The 25987-nt window shown below is 41.5% G+C and overlaps 1 protein-coding gene across 1 annotated transcript; it reads left to right on the top strand.

The window, feature by feature from the left end:
- Positions 1–22: 22 nt before the first annotated feature.
- On the top strand, positions 23–25387 carry Snrk (SNF related kinase). The gene is made up of 8 exons (XM_072001152.1): positions 23–1046; positions 13360–13563; positions 14853–15005; positions 15949–16195; positions 16510–16861; positions 17218–17346; positions 17443–17548; positions 17907–25387. The coding sequence occupies exons 2-8, from the start codon at positions 13369–13371 to the stop codon at positions 20013–20015; spliced, it is 3291 nt and encodes a 1096-aa protein (XP_071857253.1). The 5' UTR covers positions 23–1046; positions 13360–13368; the 3' UTR covers positions 20016–25387.
- Positions 25388–25987: the final 600 nt, after the last annotated feature.

Below are 25987 nucleotides of genomic sequence, written 5' to 3'. Positions count from 1 at the left end.
ATGAGCATGCGGACGCGAGAGAATCGTTGGTAGGCCGAATTCGGTGAGTACGTTTTCTCAGCTTTCCCGTGTCACGGTGTCGAGCGAGCGCGTCTGTCGTTGACGCTCGCCGAGTCCGTCGGTTTTTATCTAATCAGTGGAGGAAAATTCAGTTTCGCGAGAGTGTGAGTACCGGTGGTCGCGAGTGTTCAGTCGTGGCGTGCGTGGCGTGCACGAGATCGAAAGAGTCGCCCGAGGAACGAAGAGAAAGAAGAAGACGACGATTCGACGAGTCGGTCGACGGTGTGAGACGAGCCACGGGAACAGACAAAGAAAGAGAAACAGCGGGCTGAGGGGAAGGTAGGAGACACGACCGATAGAGGGAGAAAGATAGAGTACACGAAACGAAATGGTGGAAGTGGGAAGAAGCTAGAAGTGTGTCGGCCACACTACCTCGACGAAGGAGCAGGGAAATCTTGCTTTTCCTCTTCATACGGTTGGATCGAAGGGGCAGAGGGTGGGTGGGTGGCGAAAAGAGAGAAACAGAGAGGAGTCAACTGAAAAAAGAAAGAGATAATCCAGCTACGAAGGGTGTACGAGAGTCGTGTGTCTCTCGGGGAGGAAAGAGGTATTGTGTCGACAAACGAGAGTGCGAGAAAGAGACAGTGCAGTGTGCCGTGTGTAAACATACATCCTATTGCCGTGAGTGCGTGCGCGAGTGGCAATCAACGACGGCTTAACCATCGTCGTCGTCGTCGTCATCGTCGTCGTCTTCGTCGTCTTGGTCGTCTTCGTCTTCGTTGTTGAACGTCGTCGTAATCGTCTAGATCGTGCAGAACTACGTGGTCGACGCGTCTCCTTGTAACAACAAGAAAAGAGGAGACGTTTAAACTCGTTGAGGCAAACGTACGAGAAATCGGGCAACAAACGGCCCCTAGGTACCGTGCGTGTATCAATCGTCGCGGTATTTGACGCGCGTATGAAACTTCATCACAAATGACAGTCAATCGGATGAGAAGGGAAGTCGTCGAGTGCTGGCTGGATTCGTCTGTCTAGCGGGCAAAGCGGTACGTGTAATTTTATTCAACGGTACATTTAGTGGACTCTTCTGTAAAAATGGCTCCTGACGCTTCTTCCTTCCGTATATACATCGTACACTCCCACTTTTCTGTTTTTCAACCGTGTTGAAACGTTCCGTGGAATTCGCGTGAAATTCTTATTACTTTATGACCAAAAGCATCTACCAAATTGGATCTATTTTATCTTTGAACTCTATCGATTAAATTTTTGATATTATAAAGCGAAGTTTAATTGTAACGGAGATAATTCCCAAGTTGGAGAATATTTTCCACATTACGTGACGTTACATTCGGTATGCCAAAATTTCGATGCCGTGCAGCGAACAGGACTCGAGTATAAAGTCGATACGTGATTCGTTTATAAACATTCACGACCTATCCTGAACGATTTAGCGCGCAGCCTGCATGCGATAAACGTAATTAACAGCAGATAGTATCGTTACCGCTCGAACACCCGTTATACTTTTTAAAAACCAGCTTTTTACGTTACTTGTAAATGACATTCCGCCATATTTAGTGCTCGCGGGTACATAACCTGATACGACCTTGAAACGTTACTTATCGCACGAATAAAAAACGTCTAGTAAGTTGCGAATATTTTGTGCAAAATGCGTGTCACGTGTTTTATACTATCTACCAAATACGAATTATCAATCATCGAACGTGTTACACAGTCGAACGTACGCATACTTACATTCGTATACTCTCGATGACATAGATTATGGAGGTTTCGTTATTTTCACTGTAACAGTATCTCTAGAAAAAAAAAAAAAAAAAGAAGAAAAAACTGATATATCTCGAGCACCTGCTTAGAATATTCGTGAAAGTATTTGCTCTATACTTGTGGGTAGAAAACTAGTGCAACGTTATCGTACAGAAACGCGGCAGAGCCACGTATATCCTATTTTCTAAATTCCGATTTAACAATGCAACGCGAACAATACGATGATCGATCGACGTTTCTTCATCGAATCTGAACTAGCTGGCTTGAAAAAAAGCGAGCCAAAACGGAAAAAAAGAGAAACGGGTGGTCCTCGATATTATCGGCAGGTTAACGAACCGGGAGCTCTGTGAAATGTTAATGTCTTATTACGTCACGTTCGTTTACCGTGGTCAGAGAAAGGGGTCAAAGAGACGAAAGGAAAGGGAGGAGGAAAAGAGTGTGAGACGACTAAAAATGGCGTGGCACGGTATACCATCGTCTCACGGATACAGATTACAGAGTCTCTACCGTAGTGCCACGTTAACCGGCCGGGATTTTGCTTTGTTAACCGACCATCGTTATCCCGTCTAATTCTCAAAACTAACACCGTGGAATGCGTTTCTAGTATTACGTATAACTAACGATAACTCGGGCATATCTAAGGTTAGTTGTAAAGAAACATAACGAAATATCTATACAATGAAATAAGTGGTATGTAACATTTATTGGAAATTTAAATGTATAAAGATGTACGTTACGTGCGTACACGTACAAAACATGTCTATCCAGATCCTGTTTCTTTGGTTAGATTCGAGTCGCTCAGAAGCAACGCTGATCAACTTTACAGATCGGAATTCATAAGAGAATTATAGACGATTATAAACGTTAGTTTTTTTAAATTTTCCTTGGAATTTTCAATTATTCCTGCTAGTCCGTTATAAGAAGCAAACGTACGAAGATTTCTTTTCTAACACGTTGAATACCAAATAAGTAGGCAGGTAATGGTGAAATTAATAACTTGATAAAAAGTAGAGTGGATCGATTTGTCTCGCGAGATTTTGATTTATAAAAATGAGAATTTGCATAATCGTCCACCGTCTAGTTTTAATTAAAATAAAGGAATATCCGTATTCTCACTTGTATTCCATAGAGAAATACACCTCGCTCGATAACTGACCAGATAAAGTCTGGCAATTCGTGGTCAGTCAACGAAGCACCATTATTCCGCGATGGTTTCTCTTTTTTCCGCTCGGTACCCATCTCGCTCTTTCCAACGTATAGCGTGGAATGCATGCACTTGGTCGCATCGCAGCCGTGAAATTGTCTCGTTCTATAGCACCGTAGTCGCGACAAGAGAAACGCTCTAAACGTTCCTAATTGTTCTCGGTTGGAGGACGGACGGCCAGACAATGGAAAAAGATATTGGTAACCGTTTTATAAGGCGAGAGATATTAGACGTTTCCGCTGGAGGCACACCCGGCATCTTCCGCGTGTCAAAGACTCGAGGAATCTTGGTAACGGGACGCGAGCACTACCTGTTACGCAGCCGTGGTGGTGCGTTTACATCGCATATTACCATAGGTTATCGGCTCTTAAATCGTGAATTTTCGCGTAGGGACTCGTACGCGTGCAACGATCGTTGTTCTACTCCTACTTTTTGCCTCGCCGTTGTGAAACATGGTTTTCACGAAAGATCGTTGCGCAATTCGCATTTTTGTCTCGCCTCTTTCCTTTCTTTCTTTCTTTCTTTCTTTCTTTCACTTTTCTTTTCTTCGAAGCTATTCGACGTTGGAAAGCATGGTCACGTAGCGTTCGACGTACGACGATGGTGAAATAGTTCAAGGATCGCGAAAATCGTCAAGTCACGATAATGAAAAACATCGTCAGGAATAACTGTTCTTTGTTTACGTGAAATGCAAAATGTCTACGTAGCCAATTTATTTATATCTGGATAATAACGATCGCTATCGCTGATAACCTCTGATGTTAGAATACGCGTTATCTGAGATATGATGCAATCGACAATCCGGATGATAACGATGGAAATCAGGTAAAAGGAAATCGCGTTATTCGCATCTTTCACAAGTGTGTAAATTATATGTATAGTGTATATACGCTTTTACGAGAAAACGAATCGGCGATTAATTCATTTCTATTGCATTAAAGCACAAGTAGGCAGAGCTGTTGCTCGTTTTGCTTATTAACGGCACGTCATGCGAATCGTTGGCATTTCACTCGTCCCAGAGACATCGATAGAGATGAAATTCATGGGAGAATCTCGCGAACGATGACGATGACCTTAGGCTCGACGATGGTCCCTCGTTGTCCCTCGTTGTCCCTCGTTGTCCCTCGTACGTGCATCATCGCGTTGATCTCTCCTGCCAGTGTTAACGAGCTTCATCGACGAAACTCGTTTCCCCTTCGAGAAATTGCAGGCTAATGAAATTTTTTACCTGACTTTCCAACGAATCACCGTCGCTCCGTTTACGTGATTTCTAACTAACCGAGAAACCGAGAAATTAGATTAATCCGATCTTCTCTTGTTTAAATTGGAACATTACGGCGAAACCTAGCATCGTTTTTAACCGATATCGTGACTGACGCAAGGTGATTCAGTGATCGTGATATATTCGGAAAGACGTAGGTGACTTTTCACGAATAAAATCAATTATTTAAAATATAATTTTATTTTTTAATTTTAAATAAACGCCGAGGTAAATTATCGAACAGGCCTAAGGCCGTAAGGTAAACTCTATGGGTCGTTCATTCGGTAAAGCGATCCATCTATCGAATATGTAATTTATGAAATTAATTTACTAAATTATATAACAATGTATCAAATAATCGATTCAACGAGAAAGTAAATTATCAATCATTTTGCATATGGAAATGTGGATCGTATACGTAAAACTTTATAATTCACCTATTGAATATGTAATTTATCAAATTAAATTAACTAACAAATGTATCAAATTAAATAACGAAGTAAATTAGCGGACAATCTTATATAGGATAATTATGGCTAATATAAAGTTGAATGATCGAGCTACGGAACATGTAACCGCAGGCTTTAAATTTACATATGAAAAAACACGGTGAGATAGTAGAACAACTGCAGTGTTATTTTACAGATTTGTACAAGGGGGGCGTAAATAGCGCGTCCTTGCGGTGAAATTGACTAGGAATCCTAATTGAATTACTTTGGATAATCCTGCGTGTGATTCTGCTGGCATGACCGGATTAAGCATCTCCGTTGCCACGTTTCCGAATCCAATTTACTCGTGTTTATGATTATCTGTTTTCGGTGCGTGTCAGTATGTTGTAACAGTGGTTATCAACTTACCAAATCCACCGTCGAACTTATTTCCATTCAAAGAATCATAACGATCAGATCGCAATTCGGATCGTTATTCACGAGCCAACATGGACTTTACTATGTTCCCGCTACCTACGATGTCTAGTTTGAAACGTAATTTTCACGCCAAGCAGTAGCGAAATATTTTGCAGTTGTAGTTGCGTATGCTTGAAGCATTCAGTAACTTGGAATATTTAAATAGAAAGCTAAAAGTAATAAACGAACTAGGAAATATCGAATTATACTTTTCAAACTTCATACGCTTTATTAGCAAGTATCTTGTTATTGTGCAAGAGAATATGTAAATACCAGCATGTCTCGTAATTTGTAAAATTCCAATAGTAATATCAATTCAATCGCGCCAGAAGAGATATTTTACACTTTGTGTGTAAAATATGGAATACGAACGAACTAAATCTTCCAAAGTTAGAGACTACAAACAGCACGATCCGCCTTGTATCAAATTGTATAGCTCGTGACAATATTGCATTACGAGACAAAGGTCTCGTAATTATCGAGAATTGAATAAAACACGCGATTATTCTTTTCCATAATTCAGTCGAACGTGGAATACTCGGTGACTTTTTCTTCTCCGTGGTCGAATCATCGATGCTCGGTTGTCCTCGAGATAAACTGGTCGCGTCGGTGATTCGCGGAAGAATGCAGCGACCCGTGGTACACGAGTTTACACTTCCTCCAGTGTTATGCAACGTTGGTGCGTCGATAACATAGTTTCCAAGTTGGGAGGGCTGGTGTTGTTCCTCCATGGTGGATTCGAGGGGGGGGGAGAGGGAACACGCCGTGAAAGTTTTATCTTCGTTTGATACGCGGCTCCGCGGCTCGTAATGCGCCGGTAGAACGGAACCAGGTCAACGGGCGACCGAGAGATACGCGTCGTGCGCAGGTGGATGATACCGGGGCGAACGTAAGGTTGTTATTGGGAAAATGTCAAGTCCTATCAGTCGTGGTTAGATATTTGGACGAATCGACGTATTGTACGTTTTTCACGCCTACTTTGGCGAAACGTTTCGTGCCTGGCTGCACACAGCATCCGTGTGTATACGCGCATGTACGTAGCACCGGTATATACTGTCTCGTCGGTTGGTTCGTCGTTTGCCGTGTAACAAAGGTGGCACGAGTTGCTGAATATCGGCCGTTCGATAGATACAGGTAACCACTGATGAACGCGATAAAATTAATTAGGTACACGGTAATAGCGAGTTCCATAAGATACCCTCGAGTATTTCAAAGAGGAGAGGAGCGGAGATAGGCTTTTAAAGGGAGCACACGCTCCGACTGATCTTGTTTCGCTATTAGTGCACATTGCAGATATGATGTAATGACTCGTACAAGTTCTTCGAGTGTGAGACCTTTTTCACACTCTAATTGATATACGCTGTGTTCAATTATGTCTACGTTATTGTTATCCGTAATTGTTAAATCTAGAGAAAAAGGGACGACCTAATTTTATGGAGGAAATACGCTCTAGCACACTTGAATCTTTGGACTCGAATTTATACGTGGTTTGTTAATTACTTAGTAATTACGTATCGATAAGCCAGGATAGTAGGTCAATTGCAACTATTTCCATTTTAATACGTAGATAAAGCGATCTAGTCTCCGCATCGATGTTGAATTTTTTACGTTCTTTAATTCTTTGGTCGATAAAAGAAGAAAAAAGTGTCGCGATTGATTTATTTTCACGGGAATCGGAAAGATCCGCTTGTTCGAAACGTAAAAATACCGAGGACGGAGGTTTTATTTCCTCTCTTATATCCGGCCATCGATAATGACGCACATCGCGGTACTAAACGATGCATCGAATCAATTAGGAGGCAGGGTCGATAGCAATCGTAAAACTACTTTCCGCATACCGTGCATTTTAATCGGGGCGAAACGTCTGCCTGGCCTGTTGTGTCGAGCAGGGTGGTAGAAATACGCGTCGTGACAACCCGACCAAAAATAATGGTCGACTAACTCTGTAACCTAGACTGGCCTCGAGAGTGGAGACCTAACTCAACACTCCATACTTCGCTTTTCTTAGAACCGGCACTTTTGTCTGTCTCTGCTTCTGCCTCTCAGAATGCCTGATCGGACAATACGAAGAAGTTTTCTGGCACACGTGTGCATGCACCAATATCCGGTCGTTCCAAGGAAAAATCGAAGGGATTGCGGTTACAAGGAGTCGAGCTTGGCTTTCTGCAAATTTTACCAAGTCGAAAAGAAATCATTTTAAACAGCCGATCTTCCTTGCATCTTGCTTAAATTCGTATAATAGCGGTGGTTATTCAGCTAGCATCGGTGGCAATAAATGTTTTCAATGAACATTCAATTTTTTTTTTTATTATTATGTAATTTGTACTTTACAATTTGTCCAGCTGGACATTTGGTAAATTTTTCAAACTTAATTGCTAAATAACATGTGGATGGCTACCCCCAGCGGGATACCATCTTCGAGTTCGACCATTTTATTTCTTTAGAAAGGTCAGTGAGGTATTTTCCTTTTAATCTTCTTTCTATGAGAGTTTTACTCTCTTCGCTAGCTCTCTTCCCTCGTATGTTCTGCGTACCTGCCGATTTCTCTTTCGACCGTTGGTATTCTTAAGTTTGGGTATATCCTCGTTTCTGACATACCATGGCGCTATTCTGTACGTCCAAACTGGTTTTATTACCGTTTTGTAGATTTTAAATTTATCTTCTAGGCTGAGTTTACAGTTTCGACTAAAATTACATTTGTACCTTTCCCTTTCACCTTTTCACAACAGGTAAATTTGTTCTTAACACGACCGGTGGAAAATGTGAATTATATTCTTAGAAATAATGGACGATCCTCAGATTCGATTTCTGTATTGTAATGTCGTCGGAATCACCTAGTGCCAAGTTATCTGGTTTCAGTCCATTGCAAAACCACATGCCACTTTATGTGGTTTTATAACGGATTACAACGTATATGATATCGTAATAACTTTACGATTTCTCGTCGTAGTTTGTTCCTTTCTCGCACCAAGCGGAAGGTTACTATTTTCTCTACAAGTTGTACAGAATGCAGTTGTCTCTTCATTATCACAATCCCTTTAATTCCTTCTTGATTCATCGTACATCATTGGTCGATAATGTAAGCTCCGCGTGTCAAATCACCGCCCTCTCGTATTTCACAATATTATTAATCGTCAATTACGTAAACTCACCATCGTGTATCGCGTCTGGTACGTTTCTCGACCAACGGACAATTCTCTTTTACGTCATTTATTCAGCGAACGAGTAAACAAGCCTGTTAAATCTCGAATCGATGAAACGAATCGCTATGTTCGCAAGGAAGAATAAATTTACTTGTTACGCGTTATACGACTCGCTTATGTAAGACGGTGAACACGTTAAGGATTATGGAAACGTATCGTCGCGTTACGAAAGGCACGAGGGGTTCGTAATTGTTGTCGAATATTTTTGAGATCGGAAGAGACGACGCGGAGTGTCTTTGATCGTTGCTGCTGCTCGCGTAAATTCTCAACGTTGCGCGTTTAATTTTAAACCGGCGTACGAGAACGTGGGTGCCTACCCTGTACGCGTGTCTTTGTTCGTTCCTTTCATACTTCCGTGCACTTCAAAGAAAATGTATTTTTGCATCTATTTCGTTCATGAATCGACTCTATACAGTTGTTGTATACTGTGAAAGAGAGTCGTAGAACGTAGCTCCTCCTAGAGATATGTATCGTCTTCTGTTGACGTCGCGTATGCGAACGTAGTCCTGACGCAAATGTGTTTCGTAGCGTGATGCCACGAAAAGAAACCGGAACTGGCTTGACGCGAGCCTGACGGTCGAACGAATAATCGTGACTATCTGTACGCGATATCTTCCTTTTGACACTCTCCATCTTTTTCCGTTGCATGTTCTATTGCCAGTAACGGAGAATATTTATTGTTATCGGGTCAACTATCTCTGAGATATGCTTGCATAGAATTTATTTTATTAAGCGTATCTTTTTCATTCCACTCGTTCGTTCATCGAACATCCGTTCATCTTTTTCTACAGACTCGATCTTTACCCTCCAACTCTGTATCTTTAGCTTCCTGTGATCGTAATTTTGTTAGCTCACGAAAGAGAAAGGTTGCGATTGATTATAGATTTTTTTATTTTAGCTTATAATCGATATGCCGGTGATTTTGACGTAAAACGTTAAAGAGAAAATAGTACTATAAATTGCATCTCGTCTAAAAAGTTGAATTAAGACTTTGTGAAGTTACTTTATGGTAATTTTAAAACTGAAATTTTAAAAATATACGCTGAAACTTCATTGACATCTATTTGATTTTATACACGTAAATGGTAGTTTTCTTAATCTTGTACATATTTTCGTCCCTACGGTAATGAACAGAGAAACGTTATGTATTTCGAAGTTTGGTTTGAAATCTTTCGACCAAAAATTGCTAAATGGAAATTATGCAAAATATCTGACAATATTTTACACGTGAAACTATATCGCAGTGAATAGCTAGTACCGCTTTGTTATTATTAATTTGCAATTTGCGATCATTAGCTTTCATAATCAATTAACTAATATTTGGCGAAGTGTATCATGGAAATGCACAGAATAAGTAATCAACCGTTCTGCACATAATTTTCAAAGGCTGAAATAATTAACACGTTTCGTGTAAAATTCCATGCATAGTAAACTATCTGATATTAAATTATAATGCAGCGAATAATAATTTTAAATAGACGCAAAGAGATTTTAATTTAGTAAAGTATGTAATAAAACGACTTTTTATATCGACTTTTACAGATTATTTACGTATCACGTTTCATGTAAATTAGAATTAGAAAATTATGTACGTACGGAAGTCAATATGCCTGAAACCTCAGGATTAAGGCCATCAAATAATAAGATACAAAAAATCAAATAACAGTAACTATAAGCATATAATAATAGTGATCTGACTGCAACAATAGTAAGTCAAAATAACTGCATCAAGAGTTCTAATCTTAAACAGTTTAGATGTACACGGGATGATAGCGTGATTCGTTAGAAGCAGATCATTTTAATATTATTCTCCTTATTTTTATTAGGGAAGATAGAATTTTTTGATGAATTTATATTTTTCTGGTGCCGTTTGATCGAAAGAAGGGGATGACGACTCATACGTCGCTCGACTATGATTTTTAACGTGTTTGATTTATAAATGATCCTAGATTTATATATTACCACTGCGTTGATATTTTTAATGTTACCTATTTTATTTATTCTGTACAGACAGAGTGCACCCTCTATGCATTGCAGTGTGCATTATTCGCGGCTGATACTCATCGAGCTATTTTCCGTAGCAGCTGTGCATTATAGTAGTTTCGGGCTTAAGTGTTGCAACAGAATCATTATATAAATCTAGATTATTGTAATACTTAGTTATTTAACTCGCGCGCTCTCGATATCTGATCAGCGTTGTACACGCTCAAAAAATATATAGTTTCGCATTGAAAAAAAAAAGGAAAAAAAGAAAACATCGTAGCGCTAAATAAAGGTTGCAAATATATATCATAAAAATTTCATCCAAGGTCGTTCCGTCGATATTTCATCGTCGATCCCCTATCTATTTCGCACGCGCAGAAAGATAACATAACGATACGTCCTTTAGTTATCCGTGATACTATTTCATTCACTCGTGCATGAAACTTTGCGTTACGAATTTTTACGACAACGCGATGTCTAATTTATCAACGATTCAATTTCTTCGTAAACGTGGCCATTACGATTCGAGATCGGGACCGGCGCGTTCAGATCGGCCCATAAATTATTCAAGACTCCTTTCGTCGACCGGGAAACGACCGGTTCTCTCGACGTGCGTATATAGAGTAACGAACGATAAGAAAGCAATTTCACGTGCAGCTGAAACAATCGGGATCGCAAATTGCGATCGGAACGTGACCACTTTCAATGGAAGCTTTCGTCGATCTTGCGGAAATCTTTTCTTTTTTTCACCGATCGATCTGTTCCTCGTCGATCGAGGCTCGCTTAATTATTACTTCTTCCAACCACTTCTAAAAATAATCACCGACCCCCTTTTCCCGATCCGCCAATCCCGTTGCAGTGGAAAACGGTCAACGAGAGAGCGGATCGATCGATTTTGCAACGAGCAAAGTCAAATGCCGTTTTCGGTGTTCCGGAAGGGACGCCGGAAACGAGACCCGTTTACCCTTACGTACGCGAACCAGAGCAGCGCCGCCGCCACTCCCATAGAGAAGAAGCAGCGCAAAAGTGAGAGTAACTATACACACGATTACCTTGAGCCTGATCCTCCGCGTTCAGTAGGCGTTGAAATTTATTTTCCATATAAGGCGGACAATCGAATCGTTTGTGTTGCTTACGGATGCGATGTTCGCGCGTACGAAACACGTGCACGTTGTTATTGCAGTCACGGTGCTCGAATTGTTTCGCCGGACGACGCGACGATCGCCTTCCGCGATTTGCCAGAGTGGACAGGCACCGTCTTGTAAACGGTGGGAACGTTTATTGCGTTTGTCTATGGAATTGTTTGAAATGGCGAAATAAATTTATTATGCTTACTTAAAGGCATATATGTAGTGTGCTTGAGAAGTTGAAGAATAGCTATGGAGGAGAGACGGAGTTCTAAATGTTACGTTGTTTATGGCAAAAATGATCGCTTGTAGATTTCCAGAGTCCTTTAAGTAATTCCAGAGTACAGCTTGATTTTTAATAAAAGTTATTCAACGATGGGGGAATGTAACGATTATTTGTACAGATTCATGTTTTTATTAATGCAACTAAACGTACATGGAGACTTGCTTTATCCATTTGATGTGAATATACTACTTGGAATATTTTATATATCTCTGGACACATAATTACGCAGTATATTTCTGCGATCTTTACGTTTCCTATAAATGCACAAACATTCGCAGTTTAGTTATTAAAGATTGTCTTTTCGCGATTCGAAGAGTTTAGTTCGTTCTAGTTTTAGCTGTTTTTGAGCTTTGAACGTCTTTTTCGTAATTACACGAGAATTCTTCTCTTAAAGGTCTCAACCATACTGATTTCTTATTAATGAAAAGATACGTAACCTTCGGTTTGCGCTTTTCACGGTTCTATTTCAAGTCACGGACCTTTAACATTAAAGAAAGAAATGGAACTTAAAAATAGTTATGAAACACATAGTGTGTATATATAGCAAAAAGGTCGCCACTTTTCAAAGATTTCAAAGATAGCGTTATAATACTGAAATCTTCTTTTTTATTTAATATCGTAGACTTAAAACGCTTAGATTTAATATAGTTGAAACACCAATAACAATAACAGATCTTTACCTTTTTCGCTACCATACAAAAATTTGTACAATCACTATCCTCGTCATTATCTGATTAGGCTACATGCTTAATGTTTAGTTATTACGATAAATGTGTAATATTTATAGGAAATAACGTATTAATAGCGTGCTAGTAGGTTCGGTAACGGTATGATTTATTTCAATACCGTTCACGCCAACACAACATCAAGTATGATGCTCCGTCAATTTATATGCACGCAGTCATCATTCGTCACTAACTCGTCTCGTCACAACGGCTCTCTTTCACGCCGACCACGCTCCTTGACAACGCTGACAACACCAACCCCAACGCGGACGTTCTCCGACCACGCTGGCAGCACTAAAAGCTCGCTGGCAACAAAAGAAAAAAAAAGGAAAAAGCTCACTAACGGCCCCCTTTTATACCCTGGCACCGGTATATGTGGCACGGCCATGTCCCATGATCAAGTAGACCTTCTTAATTACTCAGGGTTTTTCCCCGATGAGGAAACTGAAAGATAGTAAATGCTCTTTTACGATAAAAATTCCAATAAACTGGAAAACTCGAATTCCGTTTGAAATCAATTTGAAAATATTACCTTTATTCGTTACTAAACCACGGATAAGTACGCGTGTTTATAGGAAATTCGAAGTTACAAAAATATATAATGTGCAAAAATGTATAAAATATCCAAAGTAACGGTACACGCCATATAGTATCCACTAGAAAAAACAATTCTCTATCTAGGTTTCATATCTTTTAATTATTTTGGTAAATATACAAATTCATATAAATGTTTGCACCTTACTCGTTGCACACGGTGGATCTGCACGCAACCATCCTCGATCAATCTATCCATCGGTATCGCACCTCGGTAAACATTCCCAAACGGAACAAGTTTCACCGTGGTGTGATCAGATCGACCATTCACAGTTGTTCCTCGTTTCAGTGACACGAGATGCATCGGAGGGTAGGATACAGCAACTACGACGGCAAGATCGCCGGCCTGTACGATCTGGAGGAGACGCTTGGCCGCGGTCATTTCGCCGTTGTGAAGCTCGCCAGGCATGTTTTCACCGGCGAGAAGGTCGCAGTGAAGGTCATCGACAAGAGCAAACTCGACGAGGTCTCGAGAGCGCACCTCTTCCAGGAGGTGAGGACACAGACGATACGATGGCGTTTTTTTTTTTTTTTCTCCTCCCCGGCTCATTTTCGTCGCGCGTCTCGTCGACGAAAGCGATCGCGCATATCCTTCGTCCCTTTGTTCCTGTTCCCCCTATGCGTCGTGTAAATGGGAATGTGTCGAGCACATAGCGGGTCGCCAAGGAAATGGAAACGCGTACTAATCTCTCGCTTCTTTTCGTTGGTGTTCGCTCGATGGCCGTGCGCCGCGTATCGTGCTCCATAGCACCGAATTTTTACCGCAGACTCTCTAGTCTTTCAGGCCTTTGCTTCTTTCGTCCGACGATATTCCAGCGGATCCTTAGTTTTTTTGAATAGATTTTTGGTAGAAGAGATATAGTGGGGTAACTTGGAGTTAATTAGCAGCTCTGGGTAGTAGAGTCTTTGATTAACGCTAAAGGGCGTTTCGGTGAAAGTGGGCGCAAGTTCGAAAGACTGGGTGGGGTTTTACTCGAAGGAACAGACGTCGAAGCACGCAGAAGCGGAAGGTTTACGATGGAACTCCATTTATCCGAGTTTTGTTTCTTTGGAATTTCAGTTTGTCGCTAATTAAACGAAGTATCGAATCGGTGAACTTCTGTTACAACCTCGTCCGTAAGTTTTCAATTTTCAACGTCGATACGTTCTTCGCTCGACGATATCAACCAGTATAGTTCATCTTAACGACATAGATATCTAGGTGTAAGGAATATAGCGGAAACGCGAATTCTTAGAGTTTTCTCTATGGCCACAACGTTTAAAAATAGAATTCGATAATGCGAGTAAATTGATCGAAGGAAGTTGCAAATGAAATATTGCGTTAACGCAACGTTGATCGTGCCCTTAATGATTTATCGACGAAACACGGAATAAAGTTTCGTAACATAAAGATCTAAGAATCTCGATTTCGAAACCTTGAACCATCACCAAGGTCCATCCTCCTAAAACCACTGGCGATCCGTATCATAGAGGATCTCTATGATTCTTCACCTTTCTCGTTAAAGCGAACAAGCGAGATCTCGCAAACAGCTTCCTACGATCTCATCGTTTCGCGACATCTGTGTTAAATATTAACGACCGATTGCGTAAGATCCGCTCAACGGCCAGCATCGCGTAGGTAATATCTACGATCCGCTTCGAACTTGTAGATCTCGTTAAGGTCAACGAGATAATGGCGCAAGGGGGAAGGAGAAAGGGTCATTGACCAGCGTGGTTCGAGGGCAAACGTCGAACCACGCTGTTGCACCATGTCGACCATCCTCTTTGTTTCTCCGTCTGCAGGTGAGATGCATGAAGTTGGTGCAACATCCTAACGTGGTCAGGCTTTACGAGGTGATCGACACTCAGACGAAGCTCTATTTGATCCTGGAGCTCGGCGATGGCGGCGACCTCTACGATTACATCATGCGACACGATAGCGGGCTCAGCGAGGAGGTATGTATACGATGGCTCGAGCGTATTGCACGTAATGATCTTGTTCTACCAGGGAGCAAGAGCAAGAGTCATTTTACACGCGTTGACATCACGCAGCAGTTCTCGAGCTGTTTCTTCGCCACATTTTCTTTCGCCCATCTTGATGCTTCGGATGGACGTAAATGAATAGAATTAATCGAAGAAAGATTAATGCATTAAGCAGTAAAAATTCTTTTCACCGTAGCTTGATTACGTAATTCCGGAGATTTTTCCGTTGCTTTTCGAAGCATTTGATGAAAGATGCGCGCATGTTTTTAATGCGTTCTTCGATTGCAACGAAATCTTCGTTCGGGTGTCGCGATCCACGTTACGCTTACGCAGATTTCTCGAATTATGAACGACTTGCAATTGTAAACGTTGAACGACGACTACTCGAGGTTATAGCGTGTCGAATGTCGCTCGTATCCCAAAGGGTTAAAAGCATTAAGCGTTCCGATCCTTGAATCACGACGCAAACATCGTAAAAACCTTGAGGCGATTTTAATGCCTCGTTATTCTTTACTCATTGTCGGACAACAGCTCGCTGCATTCACTCGAGACCAATCCTACATCTGTTAATGCTCAACTAACTCCTAACTGTATCTTCAACTCTATTAATAACAATTCTATTATCGATTAAAGTCTAATTATCATGCGCCACTTATGAATCACAAACAAATGTGTGTGCTAGTCATTGTATTTTGAAATCGGAACATTCCTTACTCATTGCCGGAAACGGAGAAAATTTATCAAGAATTCTTGCGCAACCTAACGATTCGTTACACATTGATTCGGTTCGTTCGTTAAATTGTATGGAACGGAGAATGTCATCCTCTATTTGTTATCTTTCGACGTGATCGGTGGAGTCCCAAGGCCGTAACATAATTCTCAAGGCCCGCGCTAATACACTTTTAATCGATCACAGGTGGCTAGGACGTACTTCCGGCAGATAGTCAGAGCCATATCGTATTGCCATCGACTACACGTGGTACACAGGGACCTGAAACCCGAGAACGTGGTGTTCTTTGAGAAACTCGGCACCGTGAAGCTTACCGACTTCGGATTTAGCAACAGATTCTGTCCTGGTCAGAAGCTGGAGACTTCCTGCGGGTCCCTCGCATATTCGGCACCGGAAATTCTACTTGGTGATAGTTACGACGCTCCTGCCGTTGGTGAGTATCATAAAATCAATTCGTTGTACCTTTATCGACGTTTTGAATCACTTAATGTAATTATAGTACAAGGTGTTGAACATCGACATTGACGGGCTAATTCAAAGACACCGAGATTTTGTTTGTGTATCAATTTTATGTCGTTTCGTTGCAATGCCGTGTTGCAATCGATATCAAGATGAATTCAATAACGTATAGCGTGGTATTATATGGTACTGCTATATACCGCCTACATTTAGATTCTTCTTCGTATTTATTTATTCATACATCGCTGACTTCTCGTCTTGTATTCACCGTCGAAATTGGGTTTTCAGATGTTTGGTCACTAGGCGTAATTTTGTACATGCTAGTGTGCGGTCAAGCGCCTTTCCAAGAGGCGAACGACAGCGAGACCTTGACGATGATCATGGATTGCAAGTACTCGATACCACCGCACGTATCCGAGGGCTGCAAGCGTCTGATAGCCAGGATGCTCGTTAGAGAGCCAGAAGGCAGAGCGACGCTGAAGGAAATAGCAGCTGATCCATGGCTGGCCATTGGACCCGACTCGGAGCCGTTGGAGGCGTTGCCTCTGGTCTCCAGGCAACAGGTGTCCGATGATCATCACAATCATATAGTTACCAAAATGGTCAACGGGAATATTGCCACCAAAGAAGAAATTTTGGAGTAAGTATGTTTATCAAATAGTTAAGATATCAAAAAGAGTATTGGGAAACTTATTCTACTTTTATAAATCTGTTGCATATCCCTGCCAAATTCTATGGTACTATGTGTGCGATTAATATTTCCAATATTAAAATTTATGCCGCATTATATTTTATTGTTACGTTGTAGTTTTTTTTCACGAATGGAAATTTAAAAAAGAATATAGATTTTATAATACGTCACTTATATTTCTTATTCTATGATAAATCAGGTTTCAGTATTGATTGGCTTCCGCAAGAATCTAGCTAATAGGATGAATCGCGTAATAAATATTCAATAATATCTGCTAAAATCATCGTTAATTAATTTAATTGTAGAGCCCTCGATAAGAATGAGTACAATCACATAACGGCGACGTACTTCCTGCTGGCAGAAAGGAAGTTACGGACTCATCGTCAGGAACAGGTACAGAAGACTCGGCCGGAAATCCTCGAAGTCTCGGCTAGGTATACTATATTATACGCTATATCGATACAACTTACTGAAAGAGACAGTCAAACGTATATCAATCACCTATACACCTAAGCATTGGTTATTTTCAGTCGGCAAGATGACGCGGCCACTAATATGCGTACCGACCAAAATTCATTGAGCACAGTCAACCAATCGTTGTTGAGCGTGCCACGGACGCCGGGTGACGTGCCTCAAGTACGTATTCAACAATTAATTCTTCTTCTAACTAACTGACATTCGTACTTAACGAACTAACGTAATAATTAAATTGCGAGTTTTGTGGATTTGTGCAAAATTTAAAGGTACAAAAATATATGTAGTATATATATGCAAAAATATATAAAATGGCTATAGTAAAATTCCTGAAATAAATATTGTAATATTTTGTAGATAAAATACGTACATCGTTTCATCGATTTCATTTCTATAATCCTATTCATAAAAATACAAATTTGCGTGAAAATCCGGAGCATAGTAATAACAGAAGATATTTATTTATCGATTTATCACGCAAACTTTCCAAAGGATGAAAAGAAATGTGTTTTCGTTGCAGAATATTCGAACGCGGAAGTGCAGCATCGTCCAAGAGGAGGAAGACGAGGACGACGTGTCTTCGTGCTCAGGTCGCGATGAACGCGGTAGCAATTCCGCGTTGAACTCGTTCAACCGTCGAGGATCTCGATCAGAGGGTAAACTGTCGCACATCCTGCAGGAGAGGTTGTCCCAGCTTCCGGAGAAACCGAGCCACAAACCAATGTCGTCGCAGCGAAATTCGCAGAAGGACATCAACGTGGTTCCTGTGACTGCAGACGGTGATGAGCGACTGATGTCTAGTCCAAAGAGTGGGAATATCAACGATTCCTCGTCGTCTGTCCAACAAAAGACAGTGGTCAGGCCTCAAACGGGCAACCAGCTCGTGGACAAAGTACCTGCAGCAACGATGCTCGATTCCACCAGCCAGGAGAACCTGAAGAACCGTTTGGACGACGGATCATTGCCTGGCTGGTCGAGGAAAGGATCCTCGGAAAACAGGCCAAAGTCGGTGTCCGATTGCTTGAAGTCGATGGGACCTGTTCCAATGAATAAGTGGAGGATGGGGTCGCAACATCGATCCTCTGCCTCTTTGGATTCCTCGTCGACAATGGGTCCGTCGAAACCGTCCGAAACCAGCACGACGACTACCACGACCACTATTCTCACGGAGTCGTCCACGGTATCGATTCCTCTACGACCTTTGAGCGGTCTGAACGATAACCTATCGTTGACGCCTAAGTATAAGACCATGCCTTCGCCAGGCAGCACTGGTTCCACCTCTACGCCTTTGAACGAAATCTTGGAGGACGGAGATGCGTTACCAGTATCTGGTAGCGAGAGTAGCGGCTCCAAGTGTCGGGTGGTTAGAAGAACCGGGTACGAACAGAGGAAAAGCAAGTTCCACAAGACACGCACAACCTCCTGCTCGAGTTCGGACGCTAGTGACGATGACAGTGAGAGTAGAAAGAAGAGGGCGCATAAATTGAGCACATCTTCGAGCAAGTCGATGTCTTCGAGACGCGATAGTCACGACGATTCTAGTGATTCGCAAGACCCAGGAGGAAGTGGTGGAGGTAGAGGTGGTGGAGGTGGTGGAGGTGGTGGAGGAGGTGTAGGTAACGGAGAACACACAACTGAAACACCGCCGAACGAAACAAGTCGAAAGGATAACGGAAACAGCACGAACACAACAACCACAACGACTACGACAACGGGGGGAAGGCATAGGTGTTCGGAGAACCAAGTTATATTCGGTAGGAGGCATCGTGCAGGTAGGAGAAGAGCCGGAGAAACCCGACTACGCGAGAGTCAATCTCTGAACCGTATCACAGAAGTGCAGGAAGCGGAAGGACCCTCGTCGTGTCACAGTCACTGTCACGTTTCCCGCAATTCTGCTGTTCTAGGAGTCCAAAGCATGTCCTCGTCTTCGTCTTCGGTATCTCAGAGCAGTACAGGCTCGCATGGAATTCCACAGACGTTATCTCAGGCGGCGGCGACTGTTCAAAAGGCCAAAGGTTTTGGAGCGAGACTTTTGCAAAGTTGGTCCCTCAGCACCGGCAAGTCCTCGTTATCCCAATCGTCGAACAAACAGACCAACTGCAGTTCCAACGGTAGATGTAGCAAACAGGAGACGCCGCGAGACGCGTGTCAAAGGATCGGGATGTGCGACGAAAGGGAATTGAATGGTTGCTCGGTTAATCAGATGCCGTCCAACGACAAGGAAAATAGGAACGGGTCGATGAATAGGAACGACTGCAAAAACAGGAAGATCCGGTTGCTTAGTCGGTATTTCGCCGTGCATAAGAAACTCTGTGTTCCTTTACCAGGATTGTTCGGTAAAGGACGCCTCTATAAAGCGCGATCTTGCGGTAGCATTGCTCGAGATCGTGTCAGTCCACCGTCACCAAAGTCCATGTTATTCTGCGCTACAGCGGATGACAAGTGGAGAGATCGTAAACAATGGTGCGACGCGAAGCACCAGCATCGCGGCAGCGACGGTGATATTAATCAAAATTTGGGCCTGTCGCATTTGGTCCAGGAGAGCGTCGTGGGAAAAGGCTGCAGCGCGTTACCTGCCGTCTGCCACATTCACTTGGGCGATGCGTCGAAGTGTTGCAGCCTCTGTTGATGAATCTGCACGACGAGCAGGTCGATGTACAAACGACGACGGAAGAAGACAGCATGGGTCGCGTAATTCTAACCCGAAGTCGTTGAAATCATGATCCATGCGACTATGAACCATGCTTCGTCGTTGTTTCGTCGCTGTATCGTCGCTGTATCGTCGCTGTATCGTCGCTGTATCGTCGCTGTATCGTCGCTGTTTCGTCGCTGTTCCGTCGCTGTTTCGTCGCTGTTTCGTCGCTGTTTCGTCGCTGTTTCGTCGCTGTTCCGTGGCGACTAATGATCGCTGCTGGTGATCAGGAAGCGGTGAGGACGCGCGAAGAGGCGCAACGAGACGCAAGGAGACGGAATTATCACGAAGTGCAATCAATCTCATGGCGACCGTTTCGCATGTAGAGGTGGAAAACGAGGTAGAAGAAGAAGAGGAGAATGATGAAAGAGAAGGTACGCGAGACAACGCAGTGCGACGTGATTAAACGGAAGACGAAGAGGAGGATCTCCTATACGCAACGCGTTGTGGTGATCGTTAACAGCCGCGACCTCTCGGTAGATTACGCAGCACGCGTCACAATGGTCAATGTATTCAATCGATCACGTCACGTCCCCTCCATCAGACCGACGCTGCATCAGCAGAAAACCTGATCCTGTAACCTTTCGAACGCGATGCGTAGTCGAGAAAAAGACCAAAATAATATTAAGGGTCGTGTCGAAAGGGAGAGAGCGTTATCGATCGATCTTTCGCTCTGCGGGAAGTGTATCTAGTCCGTATGAACAAACTTATATTAAATATTACAGAGTTTATTACTATTATTAATATCATTATTAATATTATTATTCTTGATATTTTATTATTATGATTATTATGATTATTGACTCTAATTATTAATATTATTGTCATTCTTTCGATTATTGTAACGCAGACATTGACCGAATCATGCGAGAGTCGCAAGAAGAAGGATCCAACGTCCACGAATGGATTGACATTTTTTTGCTATCTTGGAGGATCTTCCCCTTCGTTCCCTTCGTGTCCATTTGTTCCCTTTTGTTCTCCTTTATTTATCTATCTATTCCCTCGCCCTTTATCCTCCTCTTAAAATTCTGTTCCTTCCGCGAATCGCGACTATTGTACCGATTTTCCTACATATAAAGAATTAGCATGCGTTCTTGGGTCTCGCACAGTGGCTCTCCCAAGAGACGAACGGAATTCCTTCACGAGGAACAAAGCACACAAGCGAGACCGTATTTATATATGTAACACGCTAATCGATTAGGCTTACGCGTGTACCGTTTCGATCGAGGAACGTACTCTGTGGTGCTATACGCCAACATCTGACGTGACGAGGAAGAAACACCAAGAAAATGGAGGATAACGAACTTTTTTTCTAACTGTTTTTTCCGACGTTCTGGGGGATAAAGACCATAAGTTGAAATTGAAAGTAAAATGGTAAAGTGGAAATTCTAGAAAAAGAGGTGCACATAGACGAATAAAAATTGCACGGAAGAAAAAAGTTCCGATACAAGGTGTTCGTAATCTAGACTCTTATTTATAGAATTTACGAGCGTGAGAAACAAAATGGATTCAGTGAAAGAATAGTTGCTTCTTGTAACTTCCAAGACAAGGAACAACGGAGGTCTGTGCAAGGTCTATGAAGTCTGGAGGAATTATGTCACCCTTTTATATCACAAGGGTACAAGAATCAGCGAGTTCTGCGCATCAATCACTGTCAAATCTCTGAACAAGAGACCAAGGTTCAAAAAATCCTAAATCGTTAAGGAATATCTGTCGTCGAAGAAAACCCGACGTTCAGATGCCAAAGCGACAATACGAAGTTTTGAAAAGCCTAACTGAATATCGAAATATTCGAAACTTATAAAATGGACCATCGAAAGAGAAACAGGATCCCCTAGGACAGAACGATGTGCACGATGTTCTCTTCCCGTCGTACAATTCAAGAGATGATCCTCTTCGCCCTTTGAAGCAATTGGGAGCGAGTGTCAGCGCGCTTGCCGGCTGAGCGCGCGCTTCATTCTTCGCCGTATTCATCACCAATGTCATCGTCATCGTCGTTGCCGAATGCGCGCGTTCATTTCTTGGAGAACGCAGGACAAACATATGTATGTTGCTGCGCGAAACGAAATATTTGGTAGAATAGAAGCTGTAGAATGCGAACCTGCGATCTATTATCCATGACAAAATACACTTTTTTCCTGCATCGATCGATGATGTTAAAAGTAGGTCGGAAGGAACTTGGTCGACTTTGTGAAACTCCGTAGATCGAACGCGAGCCATTCGGCAGAACTCTCGCTGAACCTGAGCGATGTACGTGCACGCGCTTTTCACCCACTTTCTTATATATCTGTCGCGATGATTGGGGTGCTATACTAATCGAAGGTGTAAACTTGAAAAGTATTTATTTTCTTTCACTTTTCTTCAATTTTTCAAACTATTTTTAACATTAGCTATTTTTTCTTTTTTTTTTTTTTTTTTTTTTTTTGTAGTATCAGAGAAAGATTAAGCGTTCAAAAATTAAACGTTCCTTTATCGTAAAAATTGTCAAAGAGAAAAAGGGTCGAATGTTTCTGAAATATACATTTCTAAGATTTATTACGTGAGCGGTATTTTTTTAGAAAAAAATCATCTATATTTCTCTTACAGGACTATCGAAGCCTGAAAGGATATTTTAAGCCAAGTAAATAACAGGTTTACATTAATAAAATTCAGATTTTAAGTCGCTCGAATTCAAGCAACTTGGCTAATCCGAACGAGGCTTAAAGATTGATACCGCTGATATGTCAATTCTTACTTGATCGATGTTCTCGTAAAAGGAATTAGTAGGTAGTAACGCTGAATGAATAACTGTTTGCTCTAGTTGTGAGTCACTGTCTGTATCCTCGCCGTAGTATATATTGATTGGATCGCTTGTGACACTCCGAAGACATATCTATAACGTTACGTCTACGTTTTTTTGATACGTAGACAATCCGAGGAATCGGCTTTGCTTTTCTGAAATTCGCTGCATACGGCTATCGTTCCTTGCTACGGGACAAAACTATTTCTAGATGTTCGTGAAGCTAGAATTGAAATTGAATATCACAACAGGGACCACACGTGATCGCAGTCCAGAATTCGTCGTCTTATCGTTAGAATATAGAAGAATTAGCGATAGAGACAATAGACAGTTGTACGTAATGTTCCTTTCTTCTTCGATTACTCTACGAAACTTCCATTTTTACAATTTTCAAAATTAATGCTAGTAAAGTAAGAGTATCGATATCTGCTAGTATCGATAAGAATCCTGTAATGAAATAAACTATTTTTTTTCTTTTTTTTTTTTTTTTTTTCTCTTAAAAAATACTGCTTACATTTAGAATTCTCCGACGATAGGAACGATACTGCAAGTACGTCATTCAGGGAAATATCAACTTTTCAATCTAATATCATTCTTATGTTGCCTCAAGATATCGCATTATAGTACGATGTATGATACGAATCTGACAAAGGCAATATTCAAGCTGTATATTTATGCAAATTTGCAATTCGATTTTTTAAATCCTAATGGCAGCACCTCGTCGATCGCGACGTTCTATGTTTCCTGAGTAGGCCAAGAGCGTTTGTATGTACCTAAACTAAATCCGCGCATAAACTGTATGTACCGAGCCAGATATTTTTTAGCGTAATACAATTTATTTATTATACATCCTATAAAAAGAAGGAATGCAAGAGAGAGAGAGAGAGAGAGACGATCCTTTCCAATCGTCACTGCCGACGATCGTCGACCCGCTTTATTCCTCGTTGTAACACTTCTCTCATCCTCGCCTCGTGTCGTCGCCTCGGGAACGAGATCGTTTGCTTCCTCCACAAAGACTGAGCAAATTGTACAATAAATTTCCATAATCGCTTGGATGCCTTGTGTCGTACGATGACGATGACTCGACGAGACCAAAAAGGAAGAAAAGAAAACGAATCATACTCGAATAATGTCTCGAGAAATCACCGTTCTTCGGTCATGTTTCGTTGAAAGCGCGACGTTATCAAACGTGCACCTTACCACGGCTGAAGTGTTGGTTTTAAACAATAAATAAAAAGAAAAAAATAATAGTAATATTAAAGAATAATAATAATAACAATAATTTACACTCAACGAATTTGTTCATCGTTCGTTTCGAGTCCCAACGAATCGCGACCAAGGTGTAAACGGGCATTAAGATTATTTCCGTTCAATGGAAATTTAAGAAGAAAAGAAAAGGGAAAGGAAGAAAAAGAGAAGAAAGTGTGTGTGCATGAGAGAGAGAGAGAGAGAGAGAGAGAGAGAGAGAGAAGGAAAGAAAAAGAGAGAGCAGGGAAACCATGACGCGCGAATTTTGCTATTTAGCTAGAGCTACGCGGAACCAGAGTGACATGCTTCGTTGCCGGGCATTATGGGTCACGGTGGTGAATTCAAGCTTGACCAATTACACGTACACATTCACACACGTATACACTCTTTCCCTTTGGAACAATCGTAGAATGTACGCCGTGTGTCCGTTCAGTTCGATCACTTTTTACGCGTTATTAGTGGTATCTTTGCCAAACAAGAGAAAATTTGAAAAAAGGGTAAAAAAAAAAAGGAAAAAAAATATAATAATAAAATAAAATCGTTGAATGTATGCCTGCAGCTGCAAGTAACCTAGCGAAGCGTTGCGATTCTTGCATCGAGCTATCCGCTCGACCGAACTTCCTGCGCGACGCCATATTGTCCCAAGTGGATGCTCTATCTATGATAAATAAGAGGTATTTTTCGTGTTGTAAATGAATCCATTTAGCGATACAGCACGATTAGAGTGCGTTGTAAGAAACGATGAGAAAGAGAGAGAGAGAGAGAGAGAGAGTGCGTGTATGTAGAAGGAAGGAAAATAAAAATAAGAAAAAACGATCGAGATAACGAGGATTCGATCGAAAGTGGTGTTCTAGGAAATATCGCTTCGGTGTAAACTTTAACGAGGCGTCGTTTTCGCGTTAATTCTCGTTCGCTAGTCCAGTCGAAGTTGTCCCTGGACAACGCTACGCATAGAGTACAATTGTTCCCGTGATGATTTTTGTATAAGTGAACAAAGTATGTCCCCCTTTTTTCCACCGATGCTGTACACATTCATCAAGCGCGCCCCTCCCCCCATCTCGGTTTTAAGTGAGAATGATAAACGAAGAAAAAAAAAAAAGGAAAAATAATTAAAAAGAATATATACGTATATGTATATATAAGAAAAAGGTATATATATATATACATACAAGACAAGTGTCTGCTTAAATTTCGTAAATGTCGGCCCAACTTACTGCCAGTTGAGTGTAACAAACAGACAAAGAAACGAAAAAGAAGAAAAAAAAAAAAACAAAAAAATAAAGATCCATTCGCGTGCTCCGGTGACGAGGACCATGTGTCGTCGCGATATACCGGAATCGTATAAATCATTCATGCAATAAACTGTGTGCCCGAAACAGAATAAATGAGAAAAGAAAAAAATGAACCACGAGGAGCAAGTCTGCTGACACTGTGTCTTAAGTTTCTCCCACGATGACTCCCTCTCCTTAAGATTCTTTTTCTCCTACTTTTCAAATCGCAGCAGGAGATGGTTGGAGTAGATTTAATAATAGTTACCATAGGTGGGAGCGCAGATCCAAGTCCACCGAACCATCCTTCCTTAACTAGTTATCCTTTACGGCCGTTACTGTTCGTTGCCTTCTCTAGCCTTTGGAAGAAAGTGGAAGAGGTTTGCCACGTTTACCGTACGTTAAATGGATCGTATTTAAAATAATATACAGCGGAGAGAATGGCCTTGGGTGGTCGATATTTTTAGGCCGGAATAAAGCTCGTTCGAATTACTTCGGTGATTTAAAGTCAGAGAAATTTCAATTTTAAAAGAGCACGAAAGACATTCGGTTTGTGAAAAGATGTTTCTTTAGACTGTCTTTTTATTTTTTTATTTTTTTCTTTTTTTGTTACT

Source organism: Bombus fervidus, chromosome 4 (genome assembly GCF_041682495.2).
Source record: "Bombus fervidus isolate BK054 chromosome 4, iyBomFerv1, whole genome shotgun sequence".
Taxonomy (NCBI): Eukaryota; Metazoa; Arthropoda; class Insecta; order Hymenoptera; family Apidae; genus Bombus; species Bombus fervidus.
Note: the sequence above shows the minus strand (reverse complement) of the source record. Positions and strands in the feature narration are given on the sequence as shown.

What these genes read in the sequence shown, in the direction of transcription:
- Snrk (XM_072001152.1), top strand. Translation starts at nt 13,369, where the DNA reads ATGCATCGGAGGGTAGGATACAGCAACTACGACGGCAAGATCGCCGGC. An exon ending in GAGCGCACCTCTTCCAGGAG is followed by an intron (nt 13,564 to 14,852) that starts GTGAGGACACAG and finishes CTCCGTCTGCAG; the next exon opens with GTGAGATGCATGAAGTTGGT. An exon ending in ATAGCGGGCTCAGCGAGGAG is followed by an intron (nt 15,006 to 15,948) that starts GTATGTATACGA and finishes AATCGATCACAG; the next exon opens with GTGGCTAGGACGTACTTCCG.